The sequence below is a fragment of the Calidris pugnax genome, unplaced genomic scaffold, assembly GCF_001431845.1.
Source record: "Calidris pugnax isolate Ruff unplaced genomic scaffold, ASM143184v1 scaffold27, whole genome shotgun sequence".
NCBI classification, from domain to species: Eukaryota; Metazoa; Chordata; class Aves; order Charadriiformes; family Scolopacidae; genus Calidris; species Calidris pugnax.
Window position 1 is genome coordinate 932,740 of NW_015090893.1, and position 20,851 is coordinate 953,590.

General features: G+C 46.2%; 1 protein-coding gene and 1 long non-coding RNA gene across 3 annotated transcripts in view; one reads left to right on the plus strand and one right to left on the minus strand.

Moving 5' to 3' along the window:
* GABRP (gamma-aminobutyric acid (GABA) A receptor, pi) lies at window positions 1-17,010 on the minus strand. Its single transcript, XM_014948096.1, has 9 exons — window positions 16,457-17,010; window positions 14,970-15,082; window positions 10,620-10,687; window positions 8,021-8,238; window positions 6,808-6,890; window positions 4,361-4,498; window positions 2,761-2,913; window positions 2,097-2,290; window positions 1-667 (listed from the first exon to the last, which is right to left on the minus strand). The coding sequence occupies exons 1-9, from the start codon at window positions 16,510-16,512 to the stop codon at window positions 353-355; spliced, it is 1,338 nt and encodes a 445-aa protein (XP_014803582.1). The 5' UTR covers window positions 16,513-17,010; the 3' UTR covers window positions 1-352.
* Window positions 8,882-20,851, plus strand: part of LOC106891507 — a 25,090-nt gene continuing 13,120 nt past the window's right edge. For both annotated transcript variants that reach the window (XR_001412700.1, XR_001412701.1), the window contains exons 1-2: window positions 8,882-9,014; window positions 12,299-12,399. This is a non-coding gene — a long non-coding RNA (uncharacterized LOC106891507). The remainder of the gene's footprint in view (window positions 9,015-12,298; window positions 12,400-20,851) is intronic.

The window sequence follows — 20,851 nt, forward strand, 5'->3', positions numbered from 1 at the left end:
TAAAACCTGGATCATTTTGCCACCCGTTGTGCTCTGCGGCTGCCACCTGCAGTCCTGCACCCCCATCTCCGGCCAGGAGGGAGGCTGGATGCTGGGATGAGAAGCAGGTACGAGCACAGGAGCCCAGCACAGCCACTCAGCTGAACAAGAGGTTGTCCAGAGTCAATGTTGCTCGTGCTGAAGTACCGGGAAGGCTTTACATCTTGTGTATCTCACCACTCCTCTGCTCTGTGCCCCAGGGAACACAACAGAGCCTTCTGTCCATGTTGGATTCACCGTGGTTAGATACCTAGATGCTCATTGGCATGGTTCCTCTCTTCTTGAAGTAGAAGAATGAAGCAACTCTTTTCTACTAAAAATATAGGTAATAAGCCCAATAGAACACATTGACCAGCATGAAAAACAAAGGGAAAAGCAGTTTGGAGTAGTGGTCTACATTGCTGGGGTTCTGAATTGTGAAATAACCAATAATCCTGTGCATTTTGTTTCTCAAGACACATTTGATTTTCTCATGAGTTTTCATGGTCAAGCCACTGCAGTTAACGTTATCGCTGGAAATCTCGATGCTTGTAAAGCTGATTTTCCGCTTATAGCTGGTGATGGAGCTGTTGAGGATGTTGGTGATGTTGACTTCTTCCATTTCTTTAGTAAGTTCATTTGCAGGCCCCTAGGAAACAAGCGTGCAGTTAGTTTTAGGGTTTGTCTTCTCCTGCAGAGGAAAAGTGCTTTAATCAAAGAGGAGACAGTAAAGATAAAAGAACACAGCTTCATACGTGTTCATCAAAAACCCCAACAGTCCAACAGGCCTATCAGCTGCTGCCTGTTTTTAGCAGTGCCTGAAGTCCCAGAGGTGCCTGTGCTCACCATTGTACTTCTGGGGGTATTTTCAGATCTTTGAGTGAGTATCACTCTGTGTCACTGAGCAATCCAACATCCATCTCCTACAGGACACCCATCTCTCATGTCTACACAGTAACTCAATGGCAGGGGAGCTCAGCAGTGATGTGGGAAACCTCTTTTCCCTCTGACAGGATTTGGGCTCTCAGTGACCACTGGACTATCATCAAACTTGACTATTTAATTTCTCCCACTAAAGCAGAGCACTTAGAACAATTCACGCTCTCTCACAACTCCCACAGAACATTGTGGGACTGATGTTTTCTGGGAAGGGAGGAAGAAGGGTTCAGCTTTCCCCTGGTAGAGGAAATTACCCTCCAGATCAGTGTCCCACTCAGAGTTATTCCATAGAAGAGCAAAGAGGTGAGTTACACTGGCTCTTCTTTGCCTGCATTTGGAAGGGAGCAGAGGTGCTTCGTGCTCACACATGAGCTCAGCTCCAGGCAACAGACCCAAATTCTAGCAATAGGCCAAAGTGCCTTCCTGAGCGTGGTCCTGTGAACCCAACATGACTCTCAGCTAAGGCTGCTGCTCCTTGGGCTGGTGTGCAGGCGTCTGTGCCACAGCCCCAGAGGTCTGCTGCTCTCCATGCATTTGTTGCACACACAAATTTACTGAAATTTATTCACTGAAATTTCACTGAATTTCTAGAGTTGGAAGGGACCATAGAGATCATCTAGTCCAACTCCCCTGCTGAAGCAGGATTGCCCAGAGCTAGAGCATGTTACTCAGGAGCATCCAGGCGGGTCTTGAAAATCTCCAGAGAAGGGGACTCCACACCCTCCCTGGGCAGCCTGTTCCAGGGCTCTGGCACCCTCACTGTGAAGAAGTTTCTCCTCATATTTGAGTGGAACCTCTTATGTTCCAACTTGTGCCCGTTGCCCCTCGTCCTCTCAGTAGGAACCACTGAAAAGAGTCTGGCTCCCTCCTCCTTCAACCCACCCTTGAGATACTTGTAGGCGTTGATGAGGTCTCCCCTCAGCCTTCTCTTCTCCAGACTAAAGAGTCCGAGCTCTCTCAGTCTCTCCTCATAAGGGAGATGCTCCAATCCTTGAATCATCTTTAGATTTAATAACAATTAGGAGAAGCAACTGTTACTGTATCCATAACAGAAAGACTGTTTGTCTTATTCAGTCAATGGAGGACTAGCTACTGTCAGTCCAAGCTATCCAGGCTTATTCAGGTAGATGAGGCTTTACCTCTTGAGGTGCTTTGGCCGCGCACTTCTGAGATGAGCTGTAGTGAGCCACTGCGTATTCCACAAGGGCACCAAAGATGAAGCTGAAGCAGATGCCGAGGTACACATCAATGGCCTTAATGAAACAGTTAGTTTTTGAAAGTGAACTTCGTGAGCCAATCATCAGAGTTGTCATGGAAAGCACCGTCGTGACTCCTGGGAAAGCAGAAAAGGAAAGATCTTCTCTAGTGGAGGCTTTGCAAAAGGCCTCCTGCACGTGTTGTCACTCTGCTGCTATCCCTTCTTACCAAATCATCCATCACCTGACACGCTGTTGCAGCACTAGCTACTAGCTTCACACAGGCTCTCCCTGCCTTTGACAGCTTGGCTTTAAGAGCACTTGGCTCCTTTATTTTTCTTGCTTTCAGTAAAAAAGCACATCACAAACAACTTGTGCTGTGCCCTCTGCTGTGAATCTACTGGGAGGCTTGGCCTTACACTGCTCTGCGGGTGTAATTGTGCCAGCCCCAGCGTGTCCTCCACACTTCACACTGCTAACCCAGCCCTGCCACAAGGAGAAGCACAACGGGAGCAGCCCAGTTATCACTAGAGAGCTCAAAAAACCACCCTCTACACAGCCCTCAGGGGCTCCTCTCCCTGCTTAAATCTCCTCCCAAATAACTCACCAATGCAGGTTCTTGCAGGCACTGAATCCAAGGTGATCCAAAAAGAAACCCAGGACAACATGACGAGCAGAGTGGAGGGCACATAGGTCTCTAAAATGAAGTAAAGGACGTTTCTTCTCAGCTCAAACTGCAGTATCAGCCGTGGGTAACTGCCTGCTCAGGAGAGGAAGAAACCACAGTGAATGTGAGTTTCCCAAGGACCCTTGAACTGGGGGACCCAGCACAGATGGCCCAGCTGAGCAGAGCTGTGCTGCAGCGGTGGGAGAGGTGTGACTTGTACAGGCCTGACCCCACAGAGCTCTTGGAGGACACGCTCACACACACCATTGCTGGGCAGGAGACATCTAAAGGCAAAGGGGCTCCTGAACTGAATCAGCAGTGGAAATCTTTTATACTGGTGTCTTAACTCAGCTCATCTCACGTGCCCCAGGGTGGAGGACACACTCACACAGACCATTGCTGGGCAGGAGACATCTAAAGGCAAAGGGGCTCCTGAACTGAATCAGCAGTGGAAATCTTTTATACTGGTGTCTTAACTCAGAGTAGAGAAGGGCTGATGCTTTCATCTACTGTCTCACACTCAGCACAGCACGTTTCTCCAAATAACCCCTTTGAAGGGGCTTTGCCAAGTTCGGTCTTATCTGATGGCTGAGAAATAAACAAAAGATTTTTCTCTCAATTTCAGCAGGCTCTGGCTCACGTCCCAAAGTATCCCAGTATCTTATCATCACAGGGAATTACACCCCCTGTATTCGTTAGTAATTTGTGATCTTTGATAACTGTATCTTTCTGTGCTCAAAAAAAAAAAAAAAAAAAAAATCATTAGTAATTTGTGATCTTGGATAACTGTATCTTTCTGTGCTCCAAAAAAAAAAAATTAGTCAATTTTTAAAAAACAGTTTGTTATAATGCTGACAGAAGGGTTCTGGGGCTGGATTGCGAGTGTTTTTGGGAGATACATTGGCTTTTTAAACAACAGTTCCCTTTGAAACGCAGAAACAAAAGCCATGTTGTCTGTGGGCTATGTGCACCACAGTAAACAACAAAACATTGTTATTTTTAAAAGCTGGTCATTCTAAGGAAGTTTTGCCCCCTTTCATAGCATCTGTGATTGGAGAGAAGAGTATTTACACTGATAATGAAACAGGCACTGAATCCTGACATACAGAAGGGTCTTATTTCATGATAACGTGGTAGAATTGTAATTTACAAGCAAAAGTATATTTTAAAAGTTAATTTTAAACCCAGTTACTGTAAACATGGCTCTTTGTAGTATTTGTAGCCTGCACAACTGGGAGGAAGGGAGAGAGTTTATTCAGGCATGTGCAGAAAAGAAGTGGAGAACTTAAAAAAAATAACTGAAAATTCATCAGGTGAATATGGCTTACTAAAAACTCCACTTTTCTATAGATTCCCATCTTACAGAATACCCTGATTGTAATTAGTTGGATTTCAGCATCTTTCTGTCTATCTCTTTTTGTAACATTAAGATTTGCTAAATCTTCACTGGTTCAGGCTGAAGTCAGAAAACACCAGCCCATAGAAGGGAAGGGAGGTGGGAGGGGAAACACTTGAGATCTTTCCTCTGTCCCTGATTTACCTGTTTCCTGCTGTGACTTGGAGACCAGGGTGTAGTAACGTTCCACTGTGTACTGAGAGAGACGCAGCTTCTCTATGCCATGGACAGAGTCGTTCCCTCTCAGCCATGTGAAGATGACATCGTTTTCATCATATCCCCCTAAAGAGAACATAAAGACCTGTATTTCTGTGGTTTAGCCAGTAAAAGCCCAGCTATTGCCCTGCCCCGTCTCCTGGGTGGGGACAAAAACACGACGAAGCCATTGCAGGCTGGACAAAGACCCTCTAACTCTGTCACACTATGGGTGGACCTTGGCTGTTCTTTCCTTGCTGTCGAGTCTGCTGGTTCAGATTTCAGTAAAAACACACGCCATGGTGAATGATGTGAAGTTGCTCAGACCCATTTCAATTATTTACAAGGGGTATTTCTATTTTAAAATGTTTTAACATTTTAAGAGATAATATATTCCCGTCATCCACAGTTTGATTACATGCAGCAGGACAAAGCTACTGCAGTGATCAACCCTCAAACATAGTCACTTCAGTCATTAGAGGAGAGCAGGAGAAATGCAGTGGTTAAAAGAAGAGGATATAGATCCCATTGAGCCCCTTACCAGGTAGCAGAAGCACTTTTCGCTATTTAAGTGCTTAAAAATATGAGAAAAGGCATTTTCAGTTAGTCCAGAGCTTGGAGCTGAGACTCCAGGATCTTCTGACTATTCACATATTGTCCAGAAAACTTACTTATAAAAGCAGCTTTTCTACAAACCATTCCTCCTGTCCTCAAAGGCTTTAAGTTACTGAGGACAAATAAATACATCTGACACTTCAGTAACACTGAATTCCTGCCTCAGAACGGTTCCAGCAGTGCCCAGTAACCTCCACATACACCAGCTGAGGGATTGCCTCCAGGAACGTAAATGCCGGCATAACGTGACCTCAGGTTGGACTGAGGGATGAAGCTTGTACCGAGCTTTCACTGCCATTCACTTCTAAAACTTCACTTAATTTAAGAAACAAGCCCATCAATCTCACTAATTTGATTCTTTTATTAAGTGCCCTTCGTTGAGAAAATGAGTAAGGCCGCTTTGATTCTGATAATAACCTGTTCGTCCTGGTAGAAGGAATAAGATGCGGTTGCAGCTCCATTTTTATCTAATTGCATTTTCCTATTAGGCACAAATTACCAGAGCTTGAGTGTGATGAACTCCTAAATGAGTTGTCCAGGGTATGAATCCCCGTGTAGAATCCTAAGCACGTGACTTTTCAAAGTTTCTAAGCAGTTTTTACAAATTGTGGTTACTCAGGAAAATTGTATAATAAATGATAGATTGTTGTTAATTCATCTGGCGTGTGTTTAAATAGCATTATTTCTGGGCACTTATCCTAATGAAATCTCCAGTGGGCAATGTGCATGCAATTTCATTGGAATTATGCAGCAACTGAGCATGATGTAGGACCCAATCACTTTTAAAACAGGCCCAAGCAAGCTATGCTTTAGCAGAAGAGGCCAATCGTCGTTATTTCAGAAGCTACTCTTTGTAATAAAGTTAACCACGGTGAACTAATCTGATTTTAATGTGGAAATAATATGTGCTTCCATAGGTGCTTCGTGCTGCAGCCCCTGAAGTTAAAACCTGGTCTTTTCAGCGCTGAGATTTTAGATGTTTCTTTTTGGGACACAACGTGGGAGATGCCTGCTGGCTTCTCGTGGAGCTCCACAGACACAGAGCAGCACCACTGTCTGTAAAAGCCCTGGGGTGTCCCAAGTTTTCCTGCAGACTTTCCCAGCCAGCCTTTCAATTTAACTGAGAGCAGAACTCACTGGTTATTCCCTTTCTCGAGGCTTCCAAGGCCGAGACTCCTCCTGTGGATGGGGGTCCCATCATCACTGTAAGAGACAGCCCTCGTGGAGAAGTAAATACCACCCCGTTGGCTTTGGCCTTAGTTTCTGTTCCTGAGTTTGAGAGACAAGTTCTTTTCACGTTCTAGTAAGAACCACCCTTCACACTGCCTTGTCACAGTGGAGGTTTGGGAGGTGCAACAGGTGGCAGACACCTAAAAATGTGACGAGTTGTTCCTTGCTGTACTTCAGCCCCTGCACTCACCCCACAACTTAGTTTGGAAGAAGCTGTGTGTGCAAAAGCAACCAAATTTGGAAAACCAGCCATTATTATTTCATCCTTTCCGTGCAAAATTGAACTATCTACTCTTAAATAAAAATACAATTAATTACCACTCTTCTTAAATAAATTGCAGAGTGACAGGAATCCTCTAAACCGTGGATTACAACACAAGCACTTGAATAGTGATGAAGCAAAGTTGTTTTCTTTTGGATATCAGTGTTTGCAGGAATAAAAGTCTGCTCCAGAAAGCCACTGTGATGAATCCAAATATTCCAAACACATAGTTACTTAGGAATAAACCAACTTCATGTCAAGTCAGATCTGTTTAGAATGCTGTACTTACAGCTCTCTAGCTGCAGCCTGCACGTCTGTGTGTCCATGGGGTATTTTGACAGGTCCATGTTACAAGCAACAGTTGTGGTGATTCTGTAGGAAGAGAAAGAACTCTGAAAGTTGAGATTAAAGCCTGTAATGAAATATCTCTGTTTTCCACAGCAAACTGGACTGCAAGGACTCTGCTCTGTCATTTAGGTAATTTTGACCTAGGAAATGAATGGACTGATAGCATCAGAGAGAACCCTCCTTAAAAAAAGTACACTCTCTGCAGGCATACTGATGAAAATGTAAGCAAAGGAGGAATTTTGCTTTGCCGTGATGGGAGATTTAGTGCAAAGTCACGTTTTCCAGTACTATGGTTTGCACATCTTGTCTTGGGAAGTTACCACTCGTCAGCTGAGGCACAGGGACTACCTGTCCCACACACTGGCTCGCTCCCACGTGGAGGGAGGGTGCGTGAGTGAGTGAGTTTGTAGGAGCTTTACTTTGCAGTTTGGGTAACTGGGAGATGGTGACTGTGCGCTGAGAAGAGAGAACACTAGGGATTGCTAACACAATTACAGTGCACAGCCCTGCCACCCATGTACACATATGTACAACAGGCTGCCCAGGGAGGGGGTGGAGTCCCCATCCCTGGCTGTGTTTAAGGGCCGTTTAGATGCAGTGCTGAGGGACATGGTGTAGGGGAGGACTTTGTAGAGTAGGGGAGATGGTGGGACTCGATGATCCCAAGGGTCTCTTCCAACCTAGATGATTCTATGATTCTATATGCTTTTTGCTAAAAGCAGAACTCATGGCTCTGTGGCACGGGATAAGCAAATCGTTTCCCCGCTATCTGTTAAACTTTCACTGTTATGAGGTCCTTCCTCCCTCCCTTCCTCCTCCACCTCCATCTGACTTGTTTTGGGTGACATCTAAACTCGTGAGCTTTCCGAGCAGGCATTGCGCTCAGGACACAGCACACACCATGAAGGAGAGAGTCCTGATCCTTCCCTGGCATTTCCAGGTGGCAATGGATCAGAAGAGTATGGTCACAGTTGGCTTGTTGACCCCAAACCCGTGACCCGTGACAGTCGGTATCTGCTGTGCAGCACAATCCTGGAAATCTGTTCTGAACCACAGAATCACAGAATCCCATAGGGTTGGAAGGGACCTCTGGAGATCATCTAGTCCAACCCCCCTGCCAGAGCCATCATCACCAAAGCCAAAGGCTGACCTACCTTAAGGCGTACAAGATAGTGCCGTTAGAGAACAGTCTGATGAGGCGGTTCCCCACGGTGACGTCGTGCAGGAAGGACCTTTTTGACTCCACAATGTACGTGTCTGGTACCCAGAGCAGTTCCACCAGGCGAGCGTCCAGCGTGAAGCTCTTGTTGCCATGGAAGACCAAGCGGGGGTCTGTCCAGCGCTGCCGCAGGTAGATGGTGGCTGTGTAATCCTGGGAGAGAGAGGGAAACCCCTGAGGATGGGGGTCCAGAACAGCACAGCTGTGGGCACACCATGGGCGGCCAGAGGCAGGACACACCTTTGTTTAACTCATCAAAACTCAGCTTCAAATGCAGTCAATCTGATAGATTTTCATCACAGCTTTATTTACGACATTACACCCTCAGGTGTAGTGCTTGAGGACTAAAGATTATACTCATAGTTTTGGTTTTTTGGATTTGTTTGTTTGTTTGTTTTGGGGTTTTTTTTGTTGGGTTGGTTTTTTTTTTTTTAAATGAGCAATTACTGTAATTGATATTTTTCCATCCATTTTGCAGGTTGGTTTGTTTTTTTTTAATGAGCAATTATTGTAATTGATATTTTTCCATCCATTTTGCAGGTAAGCCAACAGATGGGCAGTGCACACTTGAGGGCACGCAGCAAGTCGCTTACATTAAAAGTCAGTCATTGTCCACAGTTGGAAAATCACACACGTGCTATAAATGCGATCGTGAAAGAGACATCAGCACTTTGGAGCAAAAAGGTAAGCAACTCTGAGGTCTTAAAAAAAACACCAAATAAATGGAAGAAGAAAACTGTAGCATCTTTTTAAATAGGAGTTTTGAATCTAAGGACACTAGGAAGGTAAGCCAACAGATGGGCAGTGCACACTTGAGGGCACGCAGCAAGTCGCTTACATTAAAAGTCAGTCATTGTCCACAGTTGGAAAATCACACACGTGCTATAAATGCGATCGTGAAAGAGACATCAGCACTTTGGAGCAAAAAGGTAAGCAACTCTGAGGTCTTAAAAAAAACACCAAATAAATGGAAGAAGAAAACTGTAGCATCTTTTTAAATAGGAGTTTTGAATCTAAGGACACTAGGATTAAATTGAGCTTAGCCTGCCAAAATCTACCTGCAGTGACTGCAGTATTTTCAGTGCCCCATCGTACGAGGATAAGCAGTACCCAGCTCTAGAGATAATGCTTTCCTGAGCCTTCTGGACAGGCACAGGGCACTGTTCTGCTGTTCCCCTTCCTTCCTTATCGATGAAATGAATGAAACCAGTAAAATGCCTTTTGTTTTCAAAGCATCTCTGTCACAGACAGACAGATACTGGCGATGGTGTTAACAGCGTGAAGGCTCTGTGTTTCACCACAGATTTGCTACCTGTCTTCAGAGGATGAAGCATTTCTGTTTCACTTGATCTATAGTTTGTAAAGCTTTAAGAGAAAAAGTCTAAGTAAATATCAGGCATCAGCATTTATCTTTTGCAACTTTTAAAATTTTGCTGTCAGCCTAGACAGAGGAAAAACCGTGTCAGATAATACAGTGAATTATAAAGTGACAAAAGTGAAGAATCCTGGTAGTTTTCCAGAGTAAGCCTCTGCGATGTTTTCCATGTGATCAGAGCAATTTAAACGGACTATCAAGAAAAACTTCAGAACAGGAGCTAATTTACAAGGCCCTTTCATTAAGTTAGAGGCATCTGAATAATTGATTTTGTTGGTTCTGCCACTTCCCCAAAATTAATACCTTTATCAAAGTTACAATATTTTATTTAGTGAACTTGTTTAATTTTTGGGGGGAGAGAAAAAAAAGTTACAATATATTTAGTGAGCTTGTTTAATTTTTGGGGGGAGAGAAAAAAATAAGTCAGTGGTGTTCTTGCAAAAACTGAAATTAGGCATTGAAATTGTTCCTGACTGAACTTCAGACCGTTTGGACTGAAACTATTTCCTGAATTTACCCAAGTTACCCACAGTTTTGGTCAACCCAAACCAGGATTTTTCAGCAGCCGGTGTTTGAGATCCAGCTGTTACCAGAAGTGGAGGGAACCAGACTCAGCAGTGGTGGGAAAATGCTTTCTGTACATTTGAGAATTGTTATTTTTGTTGCTTGGGATGAACAGCCCTTTGGGCCTCAGACAGTGTCACAGCTCAAAACCTCATTTCTCCTCCTCGAGAAGAAACCCTGTGTCTTCAGTCAGTGCCAGAACATCCAACAGAGGCCACACCTTCCCTACGTAGAGGAAAGGTAACAGAGAGGAAACACCACACAGGGTTCATTTTTTCCATTTCAAATGAGCCTGATTTCCAGGAAATGCTGAGTTTTTGACCAGTGGGAGCTTTGGAACCATCTCTGTTTACTTACAAGCCCACATTGCTATAGTATCTCTGAGTTTTTGACCAGTGGGAGCTTTGGAGCCATCTCTGTTTACTTACAAGCCCACATTGCTATGGTATCTGCAGTCATAACTGAGCCCTGTTCTCATCACACCTCTGAATGTGGTCAGCTCATGAGAAAAGCAAACCAGCTTGAATCTGACACACAGGAATGTACAAGTCTCTCAGGCAGATCCTACTCATCAAATAAAAATTCTTTCACTTACCATGTCGCTCTCGGATATACTAGAAATACTTGCGATGTCCAGACTCATCGCAATTTGAACAGGTTCCCCTGTGGAGGGAGAGAAAAGCTTGAGCAAAGAGAAGAGCAAAAAGCACAACAAAACCACTTGGGATGCTGCGCAGCGCGGGCTCCGCGCACAGCGTCCCGTGCTGTCCCTGAAACCCCAGAACCCCAAGGGTTAGACACAGCCTCAGAGCATCAGGCTCACAAATGCCATCGTGACCCAAAATGAAGTTGTCCCTGTTAGGGAGCCAGAGCTGTGTACTTGTGCTGGCAGCAGAGAGCATGGTGTCCACCAGCCCTGGCTATGAAGATCAGCTTAGACAGGTGGCATTGCAGTGGCATTTGTGGACGGGCAGGCAGGCAGGGCCACTTTATCCCTTGTCACCCAGCACACAACACCCGCACAGAGGCAACAACAGCAAACTTTGCACAAAGCAGTTCTCTGCACAGCTCTCGGGGGCCTCTCCCCAGGCAGGTGGCAACCAGCACCCCCCTTTTCCAGAGGGGAAAACTAAGAGGCAGAGAAATCTCAGGTGATTCCCGAGACTACGCAGCGGCTTACAACCAGAGTGCAACAGCCTCTGCCTCTTTTAATTTACTGTATTACCGTCCTATTTACAAGTAATTTTTCAGCACTCAAGTCCTGAACCTTGGTAGTCCCCCGTTTTCTAAGTCTTAAAGTCTTTTCAAAGTCTTAAAATCCGCCACGAGAGGGCAGCTCCTCCCCAGGAAATGCCGGAGCCGGGGGCTGGATCCTGCCGGGGAGCGCAGGGCGGGCTCTGAAGGGGTGGTTGTTCAACGAGCAGAAAGACACAAGCTTTCCCTTAGACTGTGCCTGGGTTGTGTGACCCCCAGGATGAATTTGGGGCTCAGAGTAGGGCTTGGCGCTTTCCAAGGTAACCCTCTCTCCCCAGGTGACAACACAGCAACACCTTGCCTTGTGGGATTTGCTGAAACTCCTTTTCATCACCTAGATCCCATTTGGGAAAATCCAAGAGACACAGTTTCTAAATCTCCGTCTGGGTGGTTTTAGTTTTGTAGTTTTGTTGCGGTTTTTTTTTGTTCATTTCTTTTAAACGGTTGAAAAATCCAAAATACATTTCATTTGCAAAATACGTGTATTTTTTAAAGTAGCTGTCATTGACATTCTCCATCTTATTTTTAGGTATTTAGACACTCGAAGCCCACCCAAATTCATGACCAGAGGGTAGATCTGTGAGGACTCAGGGCTTCTGGAGGGGGTCAAACCAGAGTCCTGCCCATTTTTGTTTAACGTTTATGTCTCAGGTAGGCATGGGCTGGTGCAGATGCAGTTAATCTCCATTACACAGTTCAGAAGCATCTGTTCACTGATGTGACAGGATCTAGAGGAGCTTTTCTATTCCTGCATGAGATCAGACATTCCGGGCCTAACAAGCTGGTAAATTGTGTATTGTCCCAGAAATGTATCACCATGGTCAGGAAAAGGAAGAAGATCAAAGCTGCCGGTGGCAGGTCATTCTGCAGGAGCTACAATGGGAAACATCCCACTCCTGGTGAAGGCTGATGGGGAATTGTTCTACTGAGCATAGTTTCATTAATGGGTTCTGGCAGGAAAGCAAAATTGATAAAAGTTAAAAAATATCTGTTTTTAAAACTTTCATCAATATTTTTCAGGTGCTGAATGTCATTCTGAGAAACCCTTTCCTCCAAGTGGTTACAGCACTCATCTGGAAGGCGGGAGACCTGGCACCCAAACTGGGCACCCAAACCCTCAGGTAAGTTCCTAAATACCTGACTGTCCTTCAGGTGCTCCCTGCTCCCTAGAATTCCACCAGGGTTTCAAGCAGGTTTAGTTTGTGTCTCAGTGCAAAGTGAAAGCATCCATCAAAAGTATTTCTGGCAAGGAGGATAACTTTATTCCTCTATAGCCACAAACTACTAAACAGATATGCATGAACAAAAATAAGGCAGAAAATCACAAGGGTCAGATTCTAAACAAAAGCCTGTACAATTAGAGCAGAATTTAGTTACTCTGTCAGAGATATATATATATAAACTCCCTGTTCCTAACCTCCTAGGTGGGGATGCTCCCATGCCCCACTCGTGCACACACAGTCTATTCAAGACAACAGCAGATGCACAGAAAGGAGTGAGGCCTGGGCTATTTGTTCATTTAAAAGGAGTACAACCAAAGGGACTGGGGCATCCCAAAGACAGCCTGCAGCACGCCCTCCCCTCCCACAAGGGGTTAGACACAGCCTCAGAGCATCAGGCTCACAAATGCCATCGTGACCCAAAATGAAGTTGTCCCTGTTAGGGAGCCAGAGCTGTGTACTTGTGCTGGCAGCAGAGAGCATGGTGTCCACCAGCCCTGGCTATGAAGATCAGCTTAGACAGGTGGCATTGCAGTGGCATTTGTGGACGGGCAGGCAGGCAGGGCCACTTTATCCCTTGTCACCCAGCACACAACACCCGCACAGAGGCAACAACAGCAAACTTTGCACAAAGCAGTTCTCTGCACAGCTCTCGGGGGCCTCTCCCCAGGCAGGTGGCAACCAGCACCCCCCTTTTCCAGAGGGGAAAACTAAGAGGCAGAGAAATCTCAGGTGATTCCCGAGACTACGCAGCGGCTTACAACCAGAGTGCAACAGCCTCTGCCTCTTTTAATTTACTGTATTACCGTCCTATTTACAAGTAATTTTTCAGCACTCAAGTCCTGAACCTTGGTAGTCCCCCGTTTTCTAAGTCTTAAAGTCTTTTCAAAGTCTTAAAATCCGCCACGAGAGGGCAGCTCCTCCCCAGGAAATGCCGGAGCCGGGGGCTGGATCCTGCCGGGGAGCGCAGGGCGGGCTCTGAAGGGGTGGTTGTTCAACGAGCAGAAAGACACAAGCTTTCCCTTAGACTGTGCCTGGGTTGTGTGACCCCCAGGATGAATTTGGGGCTCAGAGTAGGGCTTGGCGCTTTCCAAGGCAACCCTCTCTCCCCAGGTGACAACACAGCAACACCTTGCCTTGTGGGATTTGCTCAAACTCCTTTTCGTCACCTAGATCACATTTAGGAAAGTCCAAGAGACACAGTTTCTAAATCTCCATCTGGGTGGTTTTAGTTCTGTAGTTTTGTTGAGGTTTTTTTTGTTCATTTCTTTTAAACGGTTCAAAAATCCAAAATACATTTCATTTGCAAAATACGTGTATTTTTTAAAGTAGCTGTCATTGACATTGTCCATCTTATTTTTAGGTATTTAGACACTCGAAGCCCACCCAAATTCATGACCAGAGGGTAGATCTGTGAGGACTCAGGGCTTCTGGAGGGGATCAAACCAGAGTCCTGCCCATTTTTGTTTAACGTTTATGTCTCAGGTAGGCATGGGCTGGTGCAGATGCAGTTAATCTCCATTACACAGTTCAGAAGCATCTGTTCATTGATGGGATGGGATCTAGAAGAGCTTTTCTATTCCTGCATGAGATCAGACATTCCAGGCATAACAAGCTGGTAAATTGTGTATTGTCCCAGAAATGTATCACCATGGTCAGGAAAAGGAAGAAGATCAAAGCTGCCAGTAGCAGGTCACTCTGCAGGAGCTACAATGGGAAACATCCCACTCCTGGTGAAGGCTGATGGGGAATTGTTCTACTGAGCATAGTTTCATTAATGGGTTCTGGCAGGAAAGCAAAATTGATAAAAATTTTAAAAATAGCTGTTTTTAAAACTTTCATCAATATTTTTCAGGTGCTGAATGTCATTCTGAGAAACTCTTTCCTCCGAGTGGTTACAGCACCCATCTGGAAGGCGGGAGACCTGGCACCCAACTGGGCACCCAAACCCTCAGGTAAGTTCCTAAATACCTGACTGTCCTTCAGGTGCTCCCTGCTCCCTAGAATTCCACCAGGGTTTCAAGCAGGTTTAGTTTGCGTCTCAGTGCAAAGTGAAAGCATCCATCAAAAGTATTTCTGGCAAGGAGGATAACTTTATTCCTCTATAGCCACAACCTACTAAACAGATATGCATGAACAAAAATAAGGCAGAAAATCACAAGGGTCAGATTCTAAACAAAAGCCTGTACAATTAGAGCAGAATTTAGTTACTCTGTCAGAGATATATATATATAAACTCCCTGTTCCTAACCTCCTAGGTGGGGATGCTCCCATGCCCCACTCGTGCACACACAGTCTATTCAAGACAACAGCAGATGCACAGAAAGGAGTGAGGCCTGGGCTATTTGTTCATTTAAAAGGAGTACAACCAAAGGGACTGGGGCATCCCAAAGACAGCCTGCAGCACGCCCTCCCCTCCCACAAGCCCCACAGGCTGCTCTCCACCGGTCCAACGCACGGAGCCAACGTACCACCAAAGTAGGGCCTGAGGTATTTGTTGTATCCCATGGTGAGGTTCTCAAATCCGGGGAGGGAGGTTGTGTCTCCACTGCGCAAGTCGGGAACGTGACCCAGGGAGCACCTCCTGGGGACACAAACAGGGACCGTTAGGTGTGCCCGGGCGTGCTGGGCACATCTGGTGTGCAGCCACAGCTGCCTTGCCAGCTCCTGCTCAAACAAGCAAACAAACTGCATAAAACGGTTATTAAAAATAAGCAGATCATTGAAATCACAAGCACTCGCTCATATTCCTTATCTTGGCTGAATAATTGGCACCTTAAAGAGGGGGGAAAACAGCAAATTAACCTCAGCTGATAGCTACAGGTTTGCACACACAGTAGCTTAAAGATGGTCTTAAAATGTCCCAGACAAATGAAGCAAGGTCTGTATCTCACAAATCTTAATACTAATCTTAATACTAACCCGCAATCTCCCCTTCCCACCCCTCACATGCTCTCTATAAGGTACCCACATTTCTGTTTTCCTCCTGCTTGTGACAAATGGTGCTGACCAGCTTCTCCTCCTCCCTAATCACCAGTCCCCTAAAGAAGCTTTCAGCCTCGTGTGTCAGTGTCAGCAGCTCCCTACAGCTGCTGCCAGGAGTAAAACCTCTGGGCACACCGACGGGGAAGGTAAAGCACTGAGTGCTTCAGACACCATCAGAGCTCTGGTGGCTGCACCACCCCTAGAGCTGCTGTGCACACAGAGGCTTCAACTCTCATTTACAACGTCAAAATTCACGTTTTGGGGATGGACAATAAAGCTGGTACCTGGCATGGTGAGGCTCACAAGTCTGTACCATCACACAGGTGGCCAGGGAGACAGGGCTTTTGGACTGTAAAAGTTATGTTTTATGGTGCAGAGTCCCTGTGTGGTCTTGTGATCACTTGATGGAAATGTAAATGAGTGAGTCATTAAGAGTTTTGTCACTGGTTTGTGAAGGGCTGAAGGAGGTGCCTCATCTCTTCCCAGAGCCTCAGGGCCACAGTGTGTGCAGTAAGACCCTCAGCAAGACAGTTACTCAAAGCTCTGATGGGTCTTTGCCTTCTGTTCCCTGTGAAGCTGGGTCAGTGCTCCTTGGAGCTTTGCTGCAGGTTTTCAACCAAAAAGGACCCTACAGCAGAACCAAAGCATTTTGTGCACAGCATAAACATAAACCATTCGAGATATTTAGGAGTTGCAGGTCCAGGGAGGGCAATAACAGCTGGGAGTCCTGCAGGGACATTCCCATTTCTAGCAAAAACTGCAAACTATTCTGGTCCTGAACAGGAAATAAGAGGTTGCAGAGTTAATGGGCACACTGGGGCTCGGGGACCTGTGCGGGCTGCTCTCTCCTGTGCCACCCAGGTGTGCTGGGACGGGCTGGGTAACGAGGAGCAAAGCTTCCTTTTGACACACCTTAGTTACATGAAAGATAATTCAGATGTTCCCTGTAAAACAAAACAAACGCTTCCCTTACCTCTGGGTTGGAAGGAAAAGACACAGACTGAGGAAGCAAAAGTATCTGCACAACATCTCTGGAGGTTACTTCTGTATTTGCTCTGCTTGTCTGTGAAGAAAAAAAGAAACACAAAGTCTTGTGGGTTAAAAGTATTTTAAGGGAAGGGGACGGGGAAAAGAAATCCCACAGAGTGAGACCCACACACTGTGTGATGTTTTACGTTCCCAACACATAGTGGCTCCTGCCCTTTTTGATAGTATGTGTTGGTTTCAGCACCCTTCCTTCTATCTTAATGCCTTCCACATAAGACACTAGTGACAACAGAGATCCTCAAGTCCTTGACAGGGTCACCAAAATTTAGCTGTCACCTAATTTTAGAAAGGGCTTTTCTTCTTTCAGCACGGGATGGCGATTAGCAGATGAGAATGGCACAGTGGGAAGGGATTTGTGTTCCAGCAGTCGGACTCTGACACGAGTGAGACCCTGCCCACGTGTGACAGATTCAGCATCTCTCAGTCCCGGGCTCCGCTGACCGGCCCCGCAGAAAGGCCGCGTCTCCACGCTCCATTAGCTTGTACCTGGGATAAACACGTGCTATTAATAGCCGTGCTGGGGAGTCACCCAGCATGCTGGGGACCTGTGTGGGCTGCTCTCTCCTGTGCCACATCCCCTGCTGCACCCAGCTGTCCTGGGACGGGCTGGGTAACTGGGAGCACAGCTTCCTTTTGACCCACATTAGTTACATGAAACATAATTCAGATGTTCCCTGTAAAACAAAACAAACGCTTCCCTTACCTCTGGGTTGGAAGGAAAAGACACAGACTGAGGAAGCAAAAGTATCTGCACAACATCTCTGGAGGTTACTTCTGTATTTGCTCTGCTTGTCTGTGAAGAAAAAAAGAAACACAAAGTCTTGTGGGTTAAAAGTATTTTAAGGGAAGGGGACGGGGAAAAGAAATCCCACAGAGTGAGACCCACACACTGTGTGATGTTTTACGTTCCCAACACATAGTGGCTCCTGCCCTTTTCGATAGCTTGTGTTGGTTTCAGCACCATTCTTAGTCCCTTCCACATAAGACACTAGTGACAACGCAGGTCCTCAAGTCCTTGACAGGGTCACCAAATTTTAGCTACCGCCTCATTTTAGAAAGGGCTTTTCTTCTTTCAGCACGGGATGGCGATTAGCAGATGAGAATGGCACAGTGGGAAGGGATTTGTGTTCCAGCAGTCGGACTCTGACACGAGTGAGACCCTGCCCACGTGTGACAGATTCAGCATCTCTCAGTCCCGGGCTCCGCTGACCGGCCCCGCAGAAAGGCCGCGTCTCCACGCTCCATTAGCTTGTACCTGGGATAAACACGTGCTATTAATAGCCGTGCTGGGGAGTCACCCAGCATGCAGTACAGGATGAAATCATCCCGCTTTAAATGGGTTTCGTTGACTTTTCTGGGAGCGGAACCAAATCTTGGCTCCTGGCCCCAGACTCCCAGGGGCTGGTGCTGGCCCTGGAGCAGGTGCCACCACGGGCAACTCTCAACCAAGCACTGCTCTGCTCTGCCCTGTGGCATCCCACCTGGAATGCCTTCTCGTGGGCACAGGGACAGCGCTCTGCAGGGTGGGCTGGGGGGCACGGCTGCCACAGCTGCCCAGGGGACACCCTCACCCAGCCATCGTCAGCCTGAGCTGGAGACACAACACCTCTCCACCTGCTTGAAGTGTACCCCATGTGTCAAGAGTTTTCCCTGCAGATACCGGCAAGGCAGCATCATTTTGGGATGGATATGAGGTTTCCTCTTTATTATACCAATACAAATTGGGAGTGACTACTCGAATCGTTAGTCCCTGCGCCTCGACAAGATCCCACCTTCAGATTCAGTGTCTTTCTCATCATGAACAGCAGAGTTAGGGCCTCAACTTCAAATCTGTCGGATCCACCGAAACCCAAATATCAGGAATTTGCTGCTTGGCTTAGATTCTTCCTGGGGTAGTTCACCAGAGTGCACTCTGCCTTCTCGGCCAGTCGTACAGCTCTGGTGCTGTGCCATGGACAGCAGGGTTCCAGGCAAGGAGAACATCTTGGCTCAGACAGAGCCACTAAAAACACCTCAACATTCAAGTACCACAAATGCAGGGCATCCCACTGGAGAAAGGATATTTTTAAAAATAAAATATACTCTATTATCTGTCCAAAATCTGAATTTCTAACAAGGCTTTGCAATTCTAGCTCTTTCTCTGAACGTGGTGTTCAGATGTTTCCAGGCATTATGGAGTGATCCTCATCATAAGGTGATCCAACAGGGCTACAATCACTGACCCGCTCACTGCAATGTTAGACCACAATTCTCATAGCAAAGGAGGAGGATGAGTGCAGGCAGTTTAGAGAAGAGCTTCAAGGAAGAAAGGATAATTCTAGAAATTAGCATTTAATTAAAGTATGAGAATTCATGGACTTCAGCTGAGGAACAGCCCCTTATGAGCATCTGTTTCACAGAGGGATGGTGGGTGCTGGCATTTTGGCGCAATGGAGTAAGTTTCTAAGCAGTTTCATTCTATCTGATCCTAGGTACTAAGACCTTATTTTGAAAAAAGCAAACCAATTCTATTTATTTTGATGACTGACCTTTTATGAAGCAAAAAGCCTCCTTGGGCTAAGACCTTATTTTGAAAAAAGCAAACCTAATTCTATTTATTTTGATGACTGACTAATGGATGGAGACCTTTTATGAAGCAAAAAGCCTCCTTGGGACCCTGTCGTGTCTTCAGTCAATGGAAGGGAAGGTGCTACTGCTGTACGGTGAAGTTGAAACAAACCAGCTTAGATAAATGTACAGCTGCTGCTGCCACACACCTGAGTGAACTACACAGTCTAAATTTCCCTACAACTCTGCTAATTCTTTGCAAAACCAGGAAAATGTTTTTTTCCTCCCTTAGAGGGTGGCTGTGAAGGTAATAAATACATCAAAGATGGTGAGGCTGCGGAAGGGGGATCTGTAAGTACCAAATGGAGCTAGAAACCAGGCCTACCAAAGTGCTCACGGGCAGGAAAAGGTGACACCAGTCCCCAGAGCCAAATAACCAACAAACCTCAAACACTGGTTCATCTGGATGTTCCCTGTGGGGAGGGAAAGCAGGGCCGGGCCATAGCAGGAGAGCAGCAGTCAGGAAGGCAGCACTAGTACAGCTGGTGGGGAGGTGCTGCTGGAGCCAAAGTTCTATAAAAATCATTATGTAGACTCAGAGATAATGAAAACCTCAAGAATATAGCACTTACTCAGCTGTGTGTTCTCCCTATGGGCTGTGAAAATCATACAAAGATTCAAATACTACAGTAAAATAGATCCAACTAGAGTCCTCTGTGGAAGCCTGTGTCCACTTCCAGAGAATTTCACGAAATAAGGCTTCTTTACGCCGAGCAACAGCAGCCATGTCTGCCCTACAGCTCCGCCTCTGCTTCCTCACGCTGCTTTATTCCCCTCTGAGGGGTGGTAGGAATGAAAACACAAAAGGAGGAAAAATCACCTGAAGGGCCCTAAGTGGTACCTGGGCTCCTGCACACCCCTGCTGGGGTACCCCCACCCCCTGGCAGCCCTGAGCCACAGGGGAGGCCGGCAGGAACTGCTGCCCTCCTGCCTCACCTCCCACCTCACTTCTGTCTTGTGTCTCACTGCACAGAGCAAAAAAGGAGCATGTTCTCCTAACCTTCTACCAGCTGCTGGCATCCCAACACCAGACACAGGAGCATTTATGAGAATCCAAAAAGCCACTGGAGGACCAAACCCACCTGAGCAGGGTACTAAGCTTCAGATAGTAACTCAGAGGGTCAGATTTTACTAGTTGATGTGATGGGATCTAGAAGAGCTTTTCTATTCCTGCATGAGATCAGACATTCCAGGCATAACAAGCTGGTAAATTGTGTATTGTCCCAGAAATGTATCACCATGGTCAGGAAAAGGAAGAAGATCAAAGCTGCCAGTAGCAGGTCACTCTGCAGGAGCTACAATGGGAAACATCCCACTCCTGGTGAAGGCTGATGGGGAATTGTTCTACTGAGCATAGTTTCATTAATGGGTTCTGGCAGGAAAGCAAAATTGATAAAAATTTTAAAAATAGCTGTTTTTAAAACTTTCATCAATATTTTTCAGGTGCTGAATGTCATTCTGAGAAACTCTTTCCTCCGAGTGGTTACAGCACCCATCTGGAAGGCGGGAGACCTGGCACCCAACTGGGCACCCAAACCCTCAGGTAAGTTCCTAAATACCTGACTGTCCTTCAGGTGCTCCCTGCTCCCTAGAATTCCACCAGGGTTTCAAGCAGGTTTAGTTTGCGTCTCAGTGCAAAGTGAAAGCATCCATCAAAAGTATTTCTGGCAAGGAGGATAACTTTATTCCTCTATAGCCACAACCTACTAAACAG